The sequence below is a fragment of the Netta rufina genome (assembly GCF_964035555.1).
Source record: "Netta rufina genome assembly, chromosome: 5".
Lineage (NCBI taxonomy): Eukaryota > Metazoa > Chordata > Aves > Anseriformes > Anatidae > Netta > Netta rufina.
In genome coordinates, this window is record NC_140128.1 from 59,072,155 (window position 1) to 59,088,871 (window position 16,717).

Below are 16,717 nucleotides of genomic sequence, written 5' to 3' on the forward strand. Positions count from 1 at the left end.
GAGGTGATGAAGAGAAACCTTCCCCTTCTGTCTCAAGCATGACATCAGCCCACAGCTTGTAAAGGGGGCAGAAAGCCGCATGCCCTCATAAAATAAAATGGTACCAGTTCAATGATTAGCTGCCCTGGAATCCCTCCTGGTTTCAGCAGCACCCTGCTAGCTATTATCTCTGAAGGACGCTTGTTACAGAAAGTCACGTCCCTCCGCCAAGTTCTCGTGTCTCCCTATTTTTGGAACAGCGCACGCGGGCTCTGTGCCTCAGCAACTGTCAGCAGAGCCACACAGAAAGCAAATCCATATAACGATCAGACTAACAGGGACAGTGCTGGAAACAGCATCGCCTGGGGGACGGTCCCCTGAAAGCACCCTGTGGTCATGAGAAAAGGGATAAGGGCAATAAACATAAAAGGCAGAAACCTCTGTCCTCTGCTATTTGACACTATTTGCATGGGAAGCTGATCCCCCCCAGCCCTTCCATTCTCATGCAAAAGAGGTGAGACAAAAGGATTTAAAAGCAAACCACCTGTGCAGGAAGGATGGTGCCTAAACCCCAGAGATGACAGGACCGACTTGTTGCAAACTCATCTTAATTAAAACATTCCAGGCTCTGCATTCCCCAGGATCGAATTACTAACTCCACTAGTTATACGGAGAGCCTCTTTCACCTGGCCTAGGCCTGTATTGTCGAGGTGTTGGATGACACCCATGGCAGGTAAACGGAAAGGAGCAGTTTTGGGTGCTTGTGACCCCTAACGCAGAATCCGAGCTTATCCACAGGTCAGCCCCAGCACCTGTCAGCAGCTCACAGATTAGCGCAGCGGGAGCATAATCCTCTCTGACACTAAAGGATGGTTGTAAGGCCCTAGAAAAAGCAGAAGCAAACGGCTTAGGCAAGGTTGAAAGCACTCGAACCAAGACATTCTATTAAAAAAAATATTAAAATAACAGAGATTTATCTCAGTTTGTGGTGAGCAAGGGAGACCTCACACAGGTGCTGCTGCACCAGGCCAAACCCACTCCCTGCGAGGGACCAGCACAACTCCATCCCTTCAGAGGAAAGGAATCTGGAGGTGCAAGTCCCAAACTGCGCCTCCCTCCCTGCAGAGTGTGGGCCCTGCCCAGGGCCGAGCATGCACAGGGCCATGGCCAGCCTCTGCCAGCCTGCTGCACAGCCAGGGTTTGCTCCCTGGGCTCTACAAACTGCGACCTACCGGGCAGAGACATCACTTGCAGCTCCTACCACCTAGCGGCTGCAATATTTCTCTGCAAAAAGCAAGAAGGCTGGCTGGAGGTCGGGCATCCTCAGCCCACCACGGGCTATTAGAGCAGCTTACGCTGCAGCTGGGACTCCAGAGGACCACAGGAAAGAGGCACAGAGGCAGCACCAAAGAACAGGAAACCTTTCTGAAAATGATCAGCGAGTGATGTGAGCACAGAAAAAAAAAAAAAAATCAGCTAACTAAACAGGCAAGCAAAAGTAGCAACAATATAGATGAACGCAGACAATGCACTGCTGTTTCTGGTGCTTGTGCCAGCTCAGCTAAAGCTAGCTTACCCGCACTACACAGCATCGTGCTGTGCAGTACAGACATGCCCTGGGCTGTGTAAGTCAGCCCTGGGCTCTAAGGCAGAAGGGTTTGCTGGTTTGGGTAGAATATTATACAAGAGTCTGAATTCGAATGGCTCCAGCTCCATCCAAACCTTCAGAACCTGTCCTCAAAGCGTGCAGCATTTCAGACACTTCTGAGCTCCTTCCCAGCTCGTGTACCTTTCCTTGAGCTGGAGGGCCCATAACTGGACACCTGTATCCTAGCTGCAGCCTCACCGGTGCCAAGCAGAGGGGTGAGCAACGTCCCTGACCTCCTGAATCAGCCAGGGACATAGCTTAACTTATTCATAATGAGTCTGCTGGTTCATACTGAGCTTGGCACCTATCAGGTACCTTCCAGAAGGGATGCTACCCAGCCACTTAGTCCCAGCCTGTACTGATGTGTCCATGGCATCAGCCTCTTATTTTCTTTTGAAAAACAATAAGAAGCCTCAAAATGGCTATTTCCCTAAAAATTCCTAAAGCCAGGCCCACTAAGTCATTATTTACCCAGGATCTCCACTCATTGCAGACTGGAGTCATGCTTGTGTGTTTTTTTTTTTAAATGTGAACCTTTAATACCACTTTTGTAGAGTTTGGGCTGTAAGTGTACGTCTGATGTAATTTCCACGTAACTGCAAGTGAAACCAGGCACTGTTCTGAGAAAACCTCCCCCCAGCTCCAACCAAACGAAGGTGCCTTGGTATTTTTAAACATGGTTTCAGGCTGACATTTTAAATAAGTGATTCCTTTTAGTTTATATATGTGTGTGTGTGTGCCTATATATATATATATATATATATATTCTTTTCTGTGAAGAACAAGCATAAACCTTAAATTTTGTATCAGCACCATTTAATCCCTCCTGTGCATCGTATACCCTGTTGCTGCAATCATTTTTCCATTATGGCAAAGGGTTTTAATTATGCTTTTATAAGCAATTTAGATCTGGTTATTCTGGATTGAGGTGGGTGTCACTGAGTGCAGAAGGTGGACAAAAAGACATGGTAAACCACAGAAGTCTGAAATTCCTTTTTTTTTTTTTTTTTTTTTTTTGGTAAATGCTTCTCTTTTTGTTTTTGTTTATTACTGAAGGGAAGTTATCAATCCAGATAATGAAACAATGCAGGATTCAAGTAAAAGAGGAACCTGAGAAAGACTGGAACTAGCAGGGGCCTGCTATGGCAAGCACCACTCCCTTGGCATCCTTTCAGAGACTGACCAGGTTCGGGGCAGCGAGGGCTGAGGGGTTCTTCCCTCCGCTCCTCTGATTAAAAGTTGGTCCAGAAATTCCTGTTCCAGGCTGTTCTACTGTTTAGCAACCTCCTTTTCATTTCCAGTCTAACTGTATCCATGGCCAGTCTAGACTCATTTAATCTTAGCCAGCATCTTGACAGCGCTGTTTCCCTTCTCTGTGACATCTGCAGACATCAATCAGATCCACTTTTTGCTTTCCATTTGCTAGTCTAAACAGGCTGAGTTCTTCCCTTTCTTCCCTTTGCAAAAGACTCCTCAATTACCTCACAGCCCAGCAAACCTTCTCTGCACTCGCAGCAGATTGCATTCATTTTTTTAACGTGACAGACGCTAATAGCACGGTGACCTTAAATCTTCCCGAAGCGCACTGAAAATACCCTACACAGACCAGGACTGCATTTGCTATTTTCACATCTAAGTTGCGATCCTGTAAAGAAAGCCAAAGAGCATAGCAACGAGCTGCAAAAAAAGGCTGCTGTCCTAGATCTGACCTCAAACAGCTCTCATCAATACCGGGCATTTCTGATATCTTACATGAGAATTTCGGTAAGGCCATTAAAATCAGGCCATGTTTCTTCATATTATGGAACACAAAAGAGTTTCCTTAGTTACTAGTGACAACAGCGAGCTTTGTTTCTGCTATAGAGTGTGGCTGCTCTGTGAAACCATGTAAACTGTATATATATTAAAAAAAAAAAAAAGGAAGAAACACACCACCTCATTTCTATTACATGAGTCTATCCCATGGGCTCCACCCTAAACGAGCTCAATTCTCGAACTCCATAGCTGGCTGTTGCATCACCCCAGTGAGAAGAGAAACAGGTAGGTGGCAGGACACATTTGAATGCCTTTATTTTTTTTTGGTCTTCTTTTTCTCTCCTCCCCCCACCTCCCCCTTTCTTTTTTCTTTTGAGAAATTTTGGGTTTATGAAGGATTGAAACCACAATTAATAGGTGAAATTTCTCCTGTCTCCTCAAACAGGGAAAACAAACTCTATCAGCATTTAGCAATGGACCAAAAGCAACTGGAAAGGAGCCCAGGCAGTCTGGAAGAGCTACACTGCAAAAATGCTTTGGTCCTAATAACAGCTTAGCTCAGGGACTCCCAAACTTACCTTGCCGGGATACTGCTGTGGCCACTGCCTCCATCCCAGCCACCCCTGCCACCACCCACGTCAGCAACAAGCTCCCACCCATATGCACACGCGGGAGGAGGCTCTCAGCTGAACAGGCAGCACGTGCAGTCTTCCACTGAGGTATACAAATCACAAGTGACAGCAGTGCTGTCACTTGTCTTATCTACACGAGGAGAAATACCAGCCGTGTATGGGCCCGATCCAGCGTCTGCCCATGCCAGTAAAATCCCTGCCAGTAACCCCAGAAGGATATTTTGCGCGGTTCTGAGCAGACAGGACAAATGCAGCACTATTAAAGTTCAGGTAGCAGGGCAGTAGGGTCTGAGATCCCACAGCAACTGGAGGACACTTCAGGCCTGCAGGCATTTACACTTATGTATTTGGAAATGCTCAATGGCATAAAAATGTTTCCAGGAAAGATATCTAAAATATATAAAAAAAAGGCTTCCCTGATACTTCCACTTTGTCAGGGAGTTTACAAGCCAGGATTTTGTTTGACAAATGCCTCGGTATCAGACGTTAAAGGCCCACAGTGCTCTGTTCACCCTTGAGCAGAGAGCTTTCTCCTGAGTTTAAGGTGGATATTTAGAAGAAGCAGGGGAACAAACACACAGGGCAGTGCCTTTATCCTAAACATACCAGCCTGTATCAGGAGGAAGGCTGTCCACTACCTGGGTTATACTTACAGGAGTCTGGAAGCAACAGTAGAGCTTGGTGAGGAATGGGTGGTTCCTTGCTAAGGAAAGGATGCGTTTCTCAGTCATGGTGCATTCAACATCGTCATCTTGGAGAATGACGTCCTTCTTCAGCACCTTCACTGCGTACAGCTGCCCGCTCTCTTTCATCTTGGCAAGCATCACCTAAACCAAAGGGAAGGGTGAATTGCAAGGGCCGAGCCCTCAGCCTTTATGAGCAACGCTGAGATTCTCGCAGCTTCTCACACTAGAAAGGTCAGTTATCTCACGAGCAGGCTTGTGGAAGCAAGTGAATCAGGCTGTTAGCATGGGCATCAGCATACAGTCAACGGCACGTGCTACTGCCTGCAGCAGCCTTCTGCCCACACACCCCAAAGCCTGCTGTGGGGCTAGGTGCTCAAAGGTCATCCACCATCAGCCGAAATGCTCTGCCAGGGCAGACCCTCTGAGCACCCCCATCTGTCCCACTCCCCTCCTCAGTTACCGATTTCAAGTGCAGCATTTCGCACTGGCTTTGTGAGAATGAAACCCCAGTCGCATTACATTTGAAACCTCTGCTCTGTTTCTTTGAAAAGAAAAGTTTTCACATGCTCCAAGAAATGCTGCCCAAACAAGTGCTAATGCACACACGTGCAGTTTCTGGTATGGGCCCTGGCATGCAGCTGTTCTTCTGGTTGCTAATTTTCTTTTTTTTTGTGATATCCCATTCTTCACTTTGCTGTCAGTTTTCTTTCTCTTCCCTTCTTTCCCTTCTCTTTCTAACCAGCCTCATCACACAGGGCACCAAAAGCAGAGTTCACTAGACAATCTGCACGTCTCATGATGAAACACTCACCTTCCCAAAACTGCCTTTTCCCAGTACACGAAGGAAGGTTAAGTCTTTGATCCCAAGTTTGCTCGCTGAATTCTCACTAACATTGTTGCCATCCTTCACACTGCCCTTCCCCTGATGTCTCAAAGTAGACCTGGAAGCCAGTTTCTGTGGAGAAAAGTAAATAAATATCACTCTGCACAGAAATCGTACTTTGTCTCAGAGGTGATCGCAGGTAGGCAGCCCACCCAACGTGGGCATTTAGGAGCTGTTCGGATGCACTGCGTGGCCACTGCAACAGAAAGTGCATGGGTACTGCCACCCCACACAGCTGCTATGGGTACCAGCCAACCCTGTCACTGTGCAGAGGTGTGCTGAGATGTCACAGCTGGCTCCTGACCTGAGCATTTTACGTTGTAAATCCCAAGGCAGGCCTGTCTCTCTCTGCCCTCACTCCTAGAAAAAATAAAACAAGCGTGGAAATAAAAGTCTCCCTACTAACATCAGAGTGAAGAGCATCATTTCTGCAGTATGAGAGGTGCTGGTGAAATCTAGAATCCAAACAGATTTCCTCTGACTCTCTCCAATTTCTACCTGATGCGAGGGCTCTTAAGAAAAGCCCATACCTCAAAATGGTTTTCTTTCCCACAGCTGTGCTCCTGGATTCCTCTACTGCCGCAAATTCAAATGAATGCTTTCCTTGCCCACATCAGCAATGTGTGTCTGCATTTTCAGGAATTGTATCAGTATTAGCAAGCATTTCTAGAGTTTCTGGTTTTGCAGAACGTGAAGACCAAGTCAATCTCCAGTGCCCTCTGCTCACTGCTTTTCAGGTATGAGTATGCACACAAACTGGAAGTACTTTTGTTTCATTTATTGGTGCGAACAAAGTCACAGGGACTTCTTGAGCTCCACCTTGTGACTGCTCTGATGTAAAGCAAAATTCTTCCCTGCACAGGAAGACTTCCCTTGCTGCCACAAAAATGGTAACCTCAGCCATGCAGAAAGAACCAAAAACATTCAGGAAACACCCAAGGAAACTCTCAGATTTAAGCTTCTGAACACTAACTGGAGCCTTTAGCTCACAAATAAGAAAAGAAGATTGCTAAACACCAAGCACAGATTTATATTTTCCTGGTCTCATTTTCTCTTGGCATATACATATATATTATGCAAACCATGAATGTGAACAAGTGATGATTTTTACAAAACTAAGTTGGGGGTGTGTGGCTTGTGTTTCCGTGTAACTCCAAGAATTACTGAACCTGAACTGTTGCAGCGTGAAGCAGGAAAATAAGGAAGTCTCATTTTTTCTTAGCCAACTGAAATCAAAAGGAGCAGCACAGCTTAATGAGCACGCTAGGCTGAGAAAGCTTGATGTGGTCGATCAGTGCAGCTGACTAACAAGATTAACTACGGCTGGTGATTATCTTTTGGTTTTGAATATATATATTCAGATCAAATAAAAATGTCTAGCGTTTTACTATGGGTTATTGGGGTCTCAAACTGACTTTTCAAAACTGCTAGCAAAAAAAAATAATCTTCATGAAAACCAATTTATTACCAAATAACAGCTCTGACTTCTGGTATTGTGTATGGACACTGTCACTCTAGCTCTTATGCTGTTTTAAATTTCCCAAATACATTCAGGTACACAACAGCTGAATTTTAGGGTGCCTTAAATAGTGACAGGCAGAAATTGTAACACATACGTGCCAGCCCTAGCAGTAATCTCACCAGGACCCTGGCTTGGACAACAAAGACCAGAGATGATGCTATGCTGACAGTGACCTTGGATTTTTGCTGGGGAAAGAATGGTAAATCGTGAAACAGATTGCCCAAAATGACTCAAAACCAGTGACAAAGCTAGGAAGAGAACCTAGGCCTCTTACTTAGCTCTATCACCAGTCACATCTACAGGCAGTGCATTTGTATTTGTGGAAAGGCTGAAGAAAGGCCTGGCATGAATTGCATTGACGATTTATTAGTTTGGGGTCTGATACTCTCATTTAGGCCAAACAGATGCAAGAATCAATGGAGTCACACCACTACGAAGCATAAACAAAGCAACGTTCATAGACTGATGCCTCCACCAGGGTAAATCTGGAGAGAAAACATCCATTTTCCAGGTGAAATCTTAGCCACAAGTCTCACAGAGCAACAGCCTACACATGCAGCCCATTGGCCAATGCCACTTGTCATTACTGAAGTCTCCAATTTCTCCTGGTCACATACAAATTGGACTCAGGTGTAAACATTTACAAATAGAGGAGGAAAAAGAAAAAGACTCACCGAATTTGGGGAAATGCTCCCAGGTTGCAGGCCCATGCACGCCAAGGTTTTAGCAAGCTCTGCTGAGTTCACCCCACAGTTTGGTGCAACATTTGCTTGGCATCGGATGTGGACGTTCATTTTACAGACTGGAAGGGGTGAAAAGGAAAAGCAAAGGAACAATTAGAACAACTTGGAGGGATTTATTGCTGAGAAATAACTTAGCAAAAGACTGCTCAGCTTCAGGAAATATACTGACCAGACTCTATCCTAGATCTGAACAAAAAGTGTATTTTTGCCACCGATCTCTGCCAAAACAAGATTAGGACTCATATAAGAGAACAAACTGCTGAAAATTGGGTTAGCATACATACCCCCAAACACTCCAAGTAGGGTGCTAGATTACCTGAAGCTACTCATACGCAAAAGTATGTTTGGGAGGTATATAAATAACATTGCAGCTATGCTATCCATTTAAATTAAGATTTATAGTGCCACAGAATTAGCAACAAACTTTCCCTGCATTTGCAAATATCTAATTTTAGAGCTATGTTGAATAATGGGAGGTAAAATCTTTCTTGCTTTTACTCATGGACACACATACGACCTCTTGTGGGAGATGAAGGCAAATGGAGATTGTTTGTTACCTATACAACTTTACAGTTTATATCACTGAAACAAAAAAGTGGATACGTTTTGTCATCAAGTAACAGTGTGACAGTTTAGCCAACACATGGCAACGACCTTCTTTTCTTTGGATGCCTTTTGCTGCCTTATCTAATTAGGACAGATAAGGAAAAGCTTCAGATAAAGAGATAAAATGATGCAGGAAGCAGAAATACCCAAGAATATTTTCAAACAGAGCTGTGCTGAGAGTAAAAATTTGAGTCCTTCTGGAAACCTGATATTAAAAAGTAAAAAAAAAAAATAATCTAACTCTTGCAAAGACGAATATTTATTGCTTGTCCTTCTCTTGGTTGCACAAATCAAGCTCACGCAGTGCATTGAGAGCCTAAAAATCTATATCACGTTGTGAAAATACTACAGTAATAAGCTACTCACTTTTGCACTGTAGGCCCTGTCGCATAATTCCCCAGAGCAAGGAACCGCAGTGGTCACAGAAAGTTGGGACTTTGTAGTTGTGGACACTGAACTTATGAGGAATGTTAATTCCAAACCTCTGTTCAGTCACCTGAGGGGCCAAAAGAAAAGCAGAGATTTAAACATTCAAATATATACATATAGCAAAGATCACTTACATATTGACATTTAACTGCAGAACCGTGAAAATAATCCCAGCTCAGAAAACGTCCCAGTCCATCACTTCACTGACATTTATCATAAGGACAATGACTGAAATCTCATTTGCAGAGAACCTTCTCTGGTTAACTTGCTGGGCAGGAGGGAATATCTGACAAAGCAGATTTTAAAGAAGGCCGCCCAGGCAATTTTAAATTCTTAAAACAAACTTGGAATTAGAAAGCATGGATTACCTCATCACAAACCTATCATACTGAAGTGCCAAATATAAATTGCTAGCTACAGCAATTTGTAACTAAATAGTTCTCAAATGACTAACTTGCATACTGTGTGCGAACACGTAACTTTATGTCAAACGGGTGATTTCATTAAATTTAATATTGAATAGTTTTCCCAGCTCCTCCTGAAGTTCTCATTTCTTTTCTCACCCTCCTCTTTCATTTCAGGCCCACATTTAGCTTCATAGCTTGCTGTCATCCCCTTTTTAACTTTGTTCTTTTCCAACTGTGAATCTTTCAGATCTCGAAGACACCTTAGAAAAGGTTACATCAGCTGAAGGAACCCGTTCCCATTTAACCTCTTCATTACTTTCTAATTTGTGTCTCAACAAGCAGCTGCTGGAAGAGTGGCAAGGGGAACCCATCGCTTAGCAAAAACTAGAGGGGCTACTGAAACGATGAGTTTAAAGCAAGTGGTGCCTCCTCACCTGTCTTCTTTTAAAGCAGTTTGGATATGTCATAAACCATTCACAATGCTAAAAGGGGGGATGAGGTACAGGGATGACGACTTAGCATTAGACTTGCACTTTAGCCTTGAGCATTTTAACTTATTTTTATCTGGCTTGGCAAGGGGTCATTTTAAGAAGTCTAGCTCAGCAGTTCTGAGTCAAGAAATAATGAGGAAAGGCAATTGCTTGCATGCACTTGAAAGGTTTCTGCATGGGATACAATAGATCTACCTCCCAATTAAGAATGTTTCAATTGAATTTCCTCAAAGAGTTATTAAACAATTTCCAGTTATAGAAATGAGATGCAATGCACAGTGCTGTTTTAGGTGGGGATGTTATTCCTGTCAAATACAGCCAAAACTAGCACAGAAGAAAGCCTTCAGAAACACAAGTTATGCAAGGGTTTCTTTATTACAACATAAATAATTTCAGAGGATAAAGGTGTGGTGCAGTGACTAAATGGGCACTTAAAATTACCCAAAAAGAAAAATAAAAAAGGCAAAACAAAGAGCAGTGGTTGGATTTTAATACCAGAGAAATCCACTTTAAGAATTGGGCACCAAATTTTGATGATGACGTGGTTAATTGTGAAGGAAAATTACCAAGGAAAACGGTTTGATTTGCTATTTCTTGATGTCTTCAGATGAAGACCCTTCCTAAACTACGTGGTGGTCCAACCAGTTAGTGGAATTAACAGAAGAACAGCTAGATGATATTACACAGCCTATGTAATATCATAATGATAGGGATGCATGTCCCTATCATTCTTCCTCACTTTTAAATCCATGAACGAAGGTAGCACAGAACAGGTTCTATGACAGGAAAATACCCAGACAATCCTGAAGGTTCACAAATTATGATGACCCGAAACAACAAACGTGACTTTACCTTGAGATCGTTCTTGTTAGTATTGTTTTGGCACGTGCAAGCTGTAACAATTAGATGATGGCAGCGCTTGTGTACAACACAGGTGCATACTAGGAAATAAAAGAGGCATGCTGAAAAGAGCTTTTGAAAGACTCAGAACACATCACCCCATCAGCTGGTTTCTTTATGGCTCACTTATATTATCAGGACATGGTAAAAATGCAAAAAATAATCAAGGTGGTTCAGAATTTCCAAAATCTCCTAATTGGAGATTCATCTACAACCCACTACAAAAGAAATTTTGCACCGGATCATTCATACAGGCAAGAAAACAGCTGCCATAAAATACGGGAGATGCAAAGAGAAACACCAGTGTAAAATGAGCTCCCTAAAAATGCTGTTGTACTTATCCTGTGGTATTTCACACAACATACACAAACAACATCAGAGAATACAGGTCTGAGATACCAAAAGCCATTCCTACATCTCAGTGGCAAAGTGTCTCTCCCGTTGGATACCCAGCTGAGTGCTGTGCAGGTTAGTTTGTTAGGCTCAGTGCAGTGCTTGCATCTGAGAAGCTGGTTAACTGCATCAGAACAATGCTGTGTCTAGGCTAATCAGCTAATCCCCATCAAGAGGGCTAATTAGCCCTAAAGCACAGCAGGGCTGTCTGCAGCTCTGAAGCTGGCTTGGCTGGAATGAACTTGGATTCCTCCACTCCATAACCCCGCGTGCACTGGAGCCAACACTAATGGCCACAGTGACTGATTGGGCAAGGAGATTTTTGTAATGGAAAATGTAAGCTGCAGACACATTGCAGGGTCCCACACTATTCTGTCTGTTGCTGAATCAAGCTTATATTCACAAGGGCCTATCAGTAATGTTCACTTTTACCCAGAGATTGTATGCAGGATACCCATTTTGTTTACACGCAGCTTCCTTTCTTATCAAGACTCCAGCACCTTATTATATTGCACAAGAAACAGGCTGTGTTAGAAGGCCTGGGTGACCATGCACTTGTGAAGCCAGTAGTTCTGCTACCTTATCATAGAAAAAAAGGGAAAGGAACTAAAACAATTAAGTGCAAACAAGGACCACAAACATCGATCTATACAGCCATTCAGCGCTAAAACGTGCATTCAGACACAAGTGCTACACCAGGCCATGAAACTGCCCTTTGAAGTCACATCCCTAATTTCACTTTGTTTAGCTACACAGGGAGAGAAAAGAAGAGGGTGGCCATTCCAGCAAGGTATTTGTGTTTTAGTATCAGCTGGACGCTATGCTGAAGGGACATTAGGTTTCTCAGGCCTAGCTGGGTGTTGCACATACTCAGTAACTTGGTGGATCTGTACAGGAGGAAAACTGTGGGTGAAATACAGCAACAGGACCCCTCGGTGTTTGCATGAGCATGTGTGATTGTTCCTACACATATTAAAGCCACCAGACTGACAGCTGATCTAGTGCACGGTCTTGGCTGGCTGAGGAGGAAGATAAGCGGTGACTTCAGAGAAGCTTGTAACCACAGGACATCCCAGCAGCACGGGGAAGTGCTCCTGAGACAGCACACCCTACACACACACAGTGCCCGAGCAGAGCACCTTACCTTGACACTGGTATCCCTGCTTCCCAAACACGCCCCTGTGCAAAGCAAAACATGAACAGAATTTAGTAGCAGAAAAGCAGCCTTCTTGTAGAGAGTTTACAGAAAAGAGAGTCAAAAGGCAAGAGGATCCCAAATGACCAGATCCCTGGGGAAAAACTGCCCAGCAATAAGGGTGCAATTCAGTACTGGGGGGGTGTAAGTGTAGCAAAGCACTGACAGGGCCAGAGCTCACAGTTCGAGGCTGTCAATGTATGTGTTGTTCTCCAAATTCCCCCTCACTCTAGTTTCTGAAATACTTCGTTTTATTACAACACACACCACACTTATTAGACTGATCCCAACAGCCCACACCCTGTTATTATCTCTCCTACTCCATGCTCTTTTGAGACATATATAAGTTTTTCTCCCTGCTCTGCCTACGCCCCCACACATATCATCCCACACCTTACACCTCCTCTGATGGCTTTTCTGTTCTCAGATATTTTCTCTAGTTTTTCAAGCAACTGTTTTTTCTCATCGTAATCTCAAAACTCCACTCAAACTAACATTTGTGGTCTTTCTTTACTTCTTTTCCTGAAATAACATTTGCACTTACAAGCGAGGAACATTGTCCTAGCCCCACACTCTCCCAGCTGGCTTCCAGCATCCAACCTACACATCAGCTCTGGCCTCTCTGCAGTAGATTCCAATTTGCAGTGTAAATGTACCCCTGGTGGGCATGGGGAGTCACTTTAGTAGCCCTTGGTGAAGTGCTGGACAACCGATTCACAGATGGCATGTCAGTCCCCAAAACATAAAGGCTAGGAAGGTCCCCACCACTGCTTTTGAGTGATTCTTACCAGATGAACTCCCTGCAGTGTGAGCAGTACGTTGGCTGTCGCAGGTAGGTAGCCATGAATTTGTGCCCGTTCACCTGATGCACTCGCCTTCGCATCGCCCGCTGGCGCTTCCGAGTGAGGTTCTTAAAAATTCGATCCCTTGGGAGGGTTCCTATGCAGGAAAAACACAAAGCAACAAAGCATTAGTACTGCTGTGCACACTTGCTACCCCACTTTTTGCTATGGCAGAAAATTCTTTCAAAGATCACGATTACATCCCTGGTTTAGAAGTTGGATAATTAGGATCCAGCACAAGGAAAGCATCTGGGAAAAGCAACAGGGTAAATTAATGGCAAAGGCCAAAATCTAGAAATAACTGCTTCTTCTCATCTGCCTCTCGCTCCTCTCCCATGTTGAGACATGTCACTAACACATTGATTCATAAGGTGTAAATAGACCAGAAGCTCAAGGCTAATGAGTTATCACAACTCACAGCTCTTTGGGTAATAACTTCTGAAAATGTGACTGCGTGCAACTGACTGACCAGACCCGTGCAGTGGTGCTGAGCCAAAGCCATCACTCGCTTGCTGAATAGAGTTTATCCTCCTTCAGTATCCTCATGCTACGCTTCACTATCACCATTTGTAGTGACTTTGCTGTTTGGTATGTGTCATTCTCCACTTTCTTTAAAGGGCTCATTTAGCAAAGGACAGGTAATATTTTATAGTTCTGGAGAGCAACACCCCAGGAGCTGTTGGCACTGAAAAACTCAATCATCTCAAAACTTACTGTTATTGATTTGTTTATTTTTAAAAGCAGGTTTAGTTCAGCCATATAACAATTCCCGGGCAAAGCTTAGTTTACACAAAACAAGTCACTCTTATAACACAGAACTGAGCCCTGGATCCAGAAAGTCATTCACATACAGCAGCAGACATCTGTCTTAAAAATCGCAGCCATCTGGCTTCTGGGATCCTTGCACAGACCAGGTCAGACTCATCTGAGCTTCCCAGATCAAAGCCTCATCTGGGCCACACTTGCCTCAGAAGAAAGAAATGAAATTTGCAGTGTTCAAGTCAGTTGCTTTCCAGAGGATAGGATTAGGCCCTCCTAACAAGTGCACCCTGGGGACACTTGCCAGAGTCTGCTGCAGGACAGCGTGCACCAGCACACTCAGGATGCCTGTTTCGAGGGCAGATTGCTGCAAGACAAAAGCCAGCTATTGCCAAACCCCTCTGCATGGATGTAATGCCACAGGAAGAGCAGGCGGTCTGTAAACTTCCCAGCCCTCTGATCGTCCCAGAGCAGCTGATCAGCAGCAGTACCCAGACACAGCTGTTACTGTACCACTTCATTTGCCCATAAAAAGGGGGCAGAGCATTTCCCTGCTTTCAACTAGCTTTGTTGATTAACTGCTAAAAGAAAAAAAAAAAAAAGCCATCGACTTGAAGGCTTGAAGTGTAAGAGTCCCACATCACAGACGTATTTCCTGGTCCTCTCTGTAAGAGTGGAGATTAGGGAAGCCATCCCATCAGCGCTGAACCCAGCCACTTCAAAGGGATGCAAGCTACATGATGTATTCCTCTGAGTGTTCCTGCCACACAGGTTTCGAAGCAAAGCCGGCCATAAAGCTCAGTTTTGCTTTTCTTTCTGCTGTGTGCTCCTACCCATTTGTGCGCGCAGCCCCTCCAGAGGCACCGACTGGAAACTTCATCCCCAATGACTTAACTGTGACACGGAGCTTGGCCTGACTGTGAAACAGCTTGCATTTATTTCTAAAGTGGAAGCACACTGTAAATTAGGATTTTCCCATTAAAGCAGAAAAGGATGTGGTATGGATCATCCAAGCACTTAAAAAGAAATGTGTCTTCTTCACTGCCGAGCTTCAAGCAGTTGCTCAGAAAGAGAGGTGTAGAAAAGCCTGCCTTTCTAGGGAAGTGCTTAAATGTGTGTTTAATTCTCACCAAAGCCAACAGGACTCAAGTGACCACAGGAATTGCCAGGCGGAATCACAACATTGGCCCATCTAGTTCAGCATCCTGCCTCTGTCGGTGGGCAACCAGGAACACATGACAGCAAGATGGAGGAGCCCTGCAGCTGTGAGATAATTCGCCTCTTTCCCCCACACAAGATGTCATTTTGATCTCCAGAAGTGCGAGCTGACATGCGGAGGTTTAATATCCCTTCCAAACATTCAATCATCACTGCGCCATCTCAATAGCCTTGTTATCTACCACAGAAAACACGGCTGAGGAGAACTTCAAGAGGTCAACCAGTTCATCCTTCTTCCCCAAAAGAGGAAGCCAGTGCCTTCGCTGAGCTCAAACTTCATGCGAGAGAATAAAAAAAAAATAAAAAAAATCAGAAATTTCCTTCCATTATTTTGGAATTTGCCCACCTTTAAATTCCAGCGCACTTACCCTTTGTCTAGGTGTAAGCTTACACTTAAGTGTTTTTCTGGATCAGGGCCAAAAACCTCAGTTGGCAACGTTTTCTGGCCTGGAGCTCAGCACGCACAGGAGACCTTCCAAGGAATGGAAAATGGGATAAAAGCCCCTATCCACGAGCAGCCCCCGGGTGGAGAAGAGCAAAGCAGCCCATGGGGCTACCAGGCGGGACACGCAGTGTGGCCCAGGGCTCGGCCTGCTTGCAGGCAGCCTGCGGTTCTGATACGGTTCACAAAGGGCCATTAATATTTAAAACGTTCCTCAAAATTCACGTTTTCCCACATTACACCGTTGCCATTATCCTGTGCATTTCTCCAGGTGCAGGTCTTCCAGGTGATCCTCACCCATGCTTACGTTCATCCCACATTAAGTTACAGAAACTTTAGGGTTTGCTAAACAGGAGACTGACTCCTGCGCTACTTGCAACATGCCATCAGCTCTTTTGGGTCCATCTTCTCCCCATTTCCCGATGCTGTCTGGAGTGAAAACGGGAGGGAGAGCCCAGCACACCTCAGGGCTGCAGGAGGCCATATCCACTATCCACCAGGCGATCTGGTTGATCCAAACACACGGCCACGTCCCACAGAATAAATTCCTCCTTCAGAGGGCCTGAGCGCTCCCCGACCCCTCACACCACGGCACGGAGCGGGTGAGTTCAGCCCTCCGACAACAAGGCCCAGGTGATTCTGAAATGGCGGACCACCACCAGCAGCTATCCTTAGCACCAAAACCACCTTAATCCCGACAGCCAGCCCTCACCAGGATGGCAATTCCTCAGCACACAGGCACCACCTATGCCAAATCACCCACACCGTCGCTCTCAAGAGGCTGTGGGCCGAAATCATCCACCCAGTGCTCGAGCCTGCTTTCGGACAGGGTGGCCATTTAGTGTCACAGGGTGTAAGGTCGCTGCAGAAGTCTTTCTGCTCACAGTCTCTGGAGTTTCCTACAGAATATAGATTTTCTGCTCGTGTGCTGACAGGATTTTACCAAACAAAGCAGCTCCAGACCACTTGAGGAAGACCCAGACTTTGAAAAGCCTCTAATCTCTGGTGAAGCAACAAACCACCACGAATGGTTCGGATGTCCACATACTGCTAGAAAAACAAGCAAGCAATTACCCAGTGAAGGGAGTTGTCTGCGCTGATGGTTAAATATGGATGTCTGTAACTACGGGGTACTTACTGCGCCTGGCTATCTGTAAAAGCGACTACAAAGCCAAGTACTAAAAAGC

The 16,717-nt window shown here is 44.9% G+C and overlaps 1 protein-coding gene across 1 annotated transcript in view; it reads right to left on the minus strand.

Moving 5' to 3' along the window:
• PRKCH (protein kinase C eta) overlaps nucleotides 1-16,717 on the minus strand; it is a gene marked incomplete at its 5' end in the record, with an annotated part of 112,389 nt that overhangs the window by 52,874 nt on the left and 42,798 nt on the right. Inside the window, 7 exons of the mRNA XM_084287312.1 lie at nucleotides 4,668-4,841; nucleotides 5,512-5,655; nucleotides 7,780-7,907; nucleotides 8,821-8,950; nucleotides 10,634-10,722; nucleotides 12,219-12,253; nucleotides 13,058-13,208. Coding sequence (XP_084143438.1) covers nucleotides 4,668-4,841; nucleotides 5,512-5,655; nucleotides 7,780-7,907; nucleotides 8,821-8,950; nucleotides 10,634-10,722; nucleotides 12,219-12,253; nucleotides 13,058-13,208 — 851 coding nt within the window. The remainder of the gene's footprint in view (nucleotides 1-4,667; nucleotides 4,842-5,511; nucleotides 5,656-7,779; nucleotides 7,908-8,820; nucleotides 8,951-10,633; nucleotides 10,723-12,218; nucleotides 12,254-13,057; nucleotides 13,209-16,717) is intronic.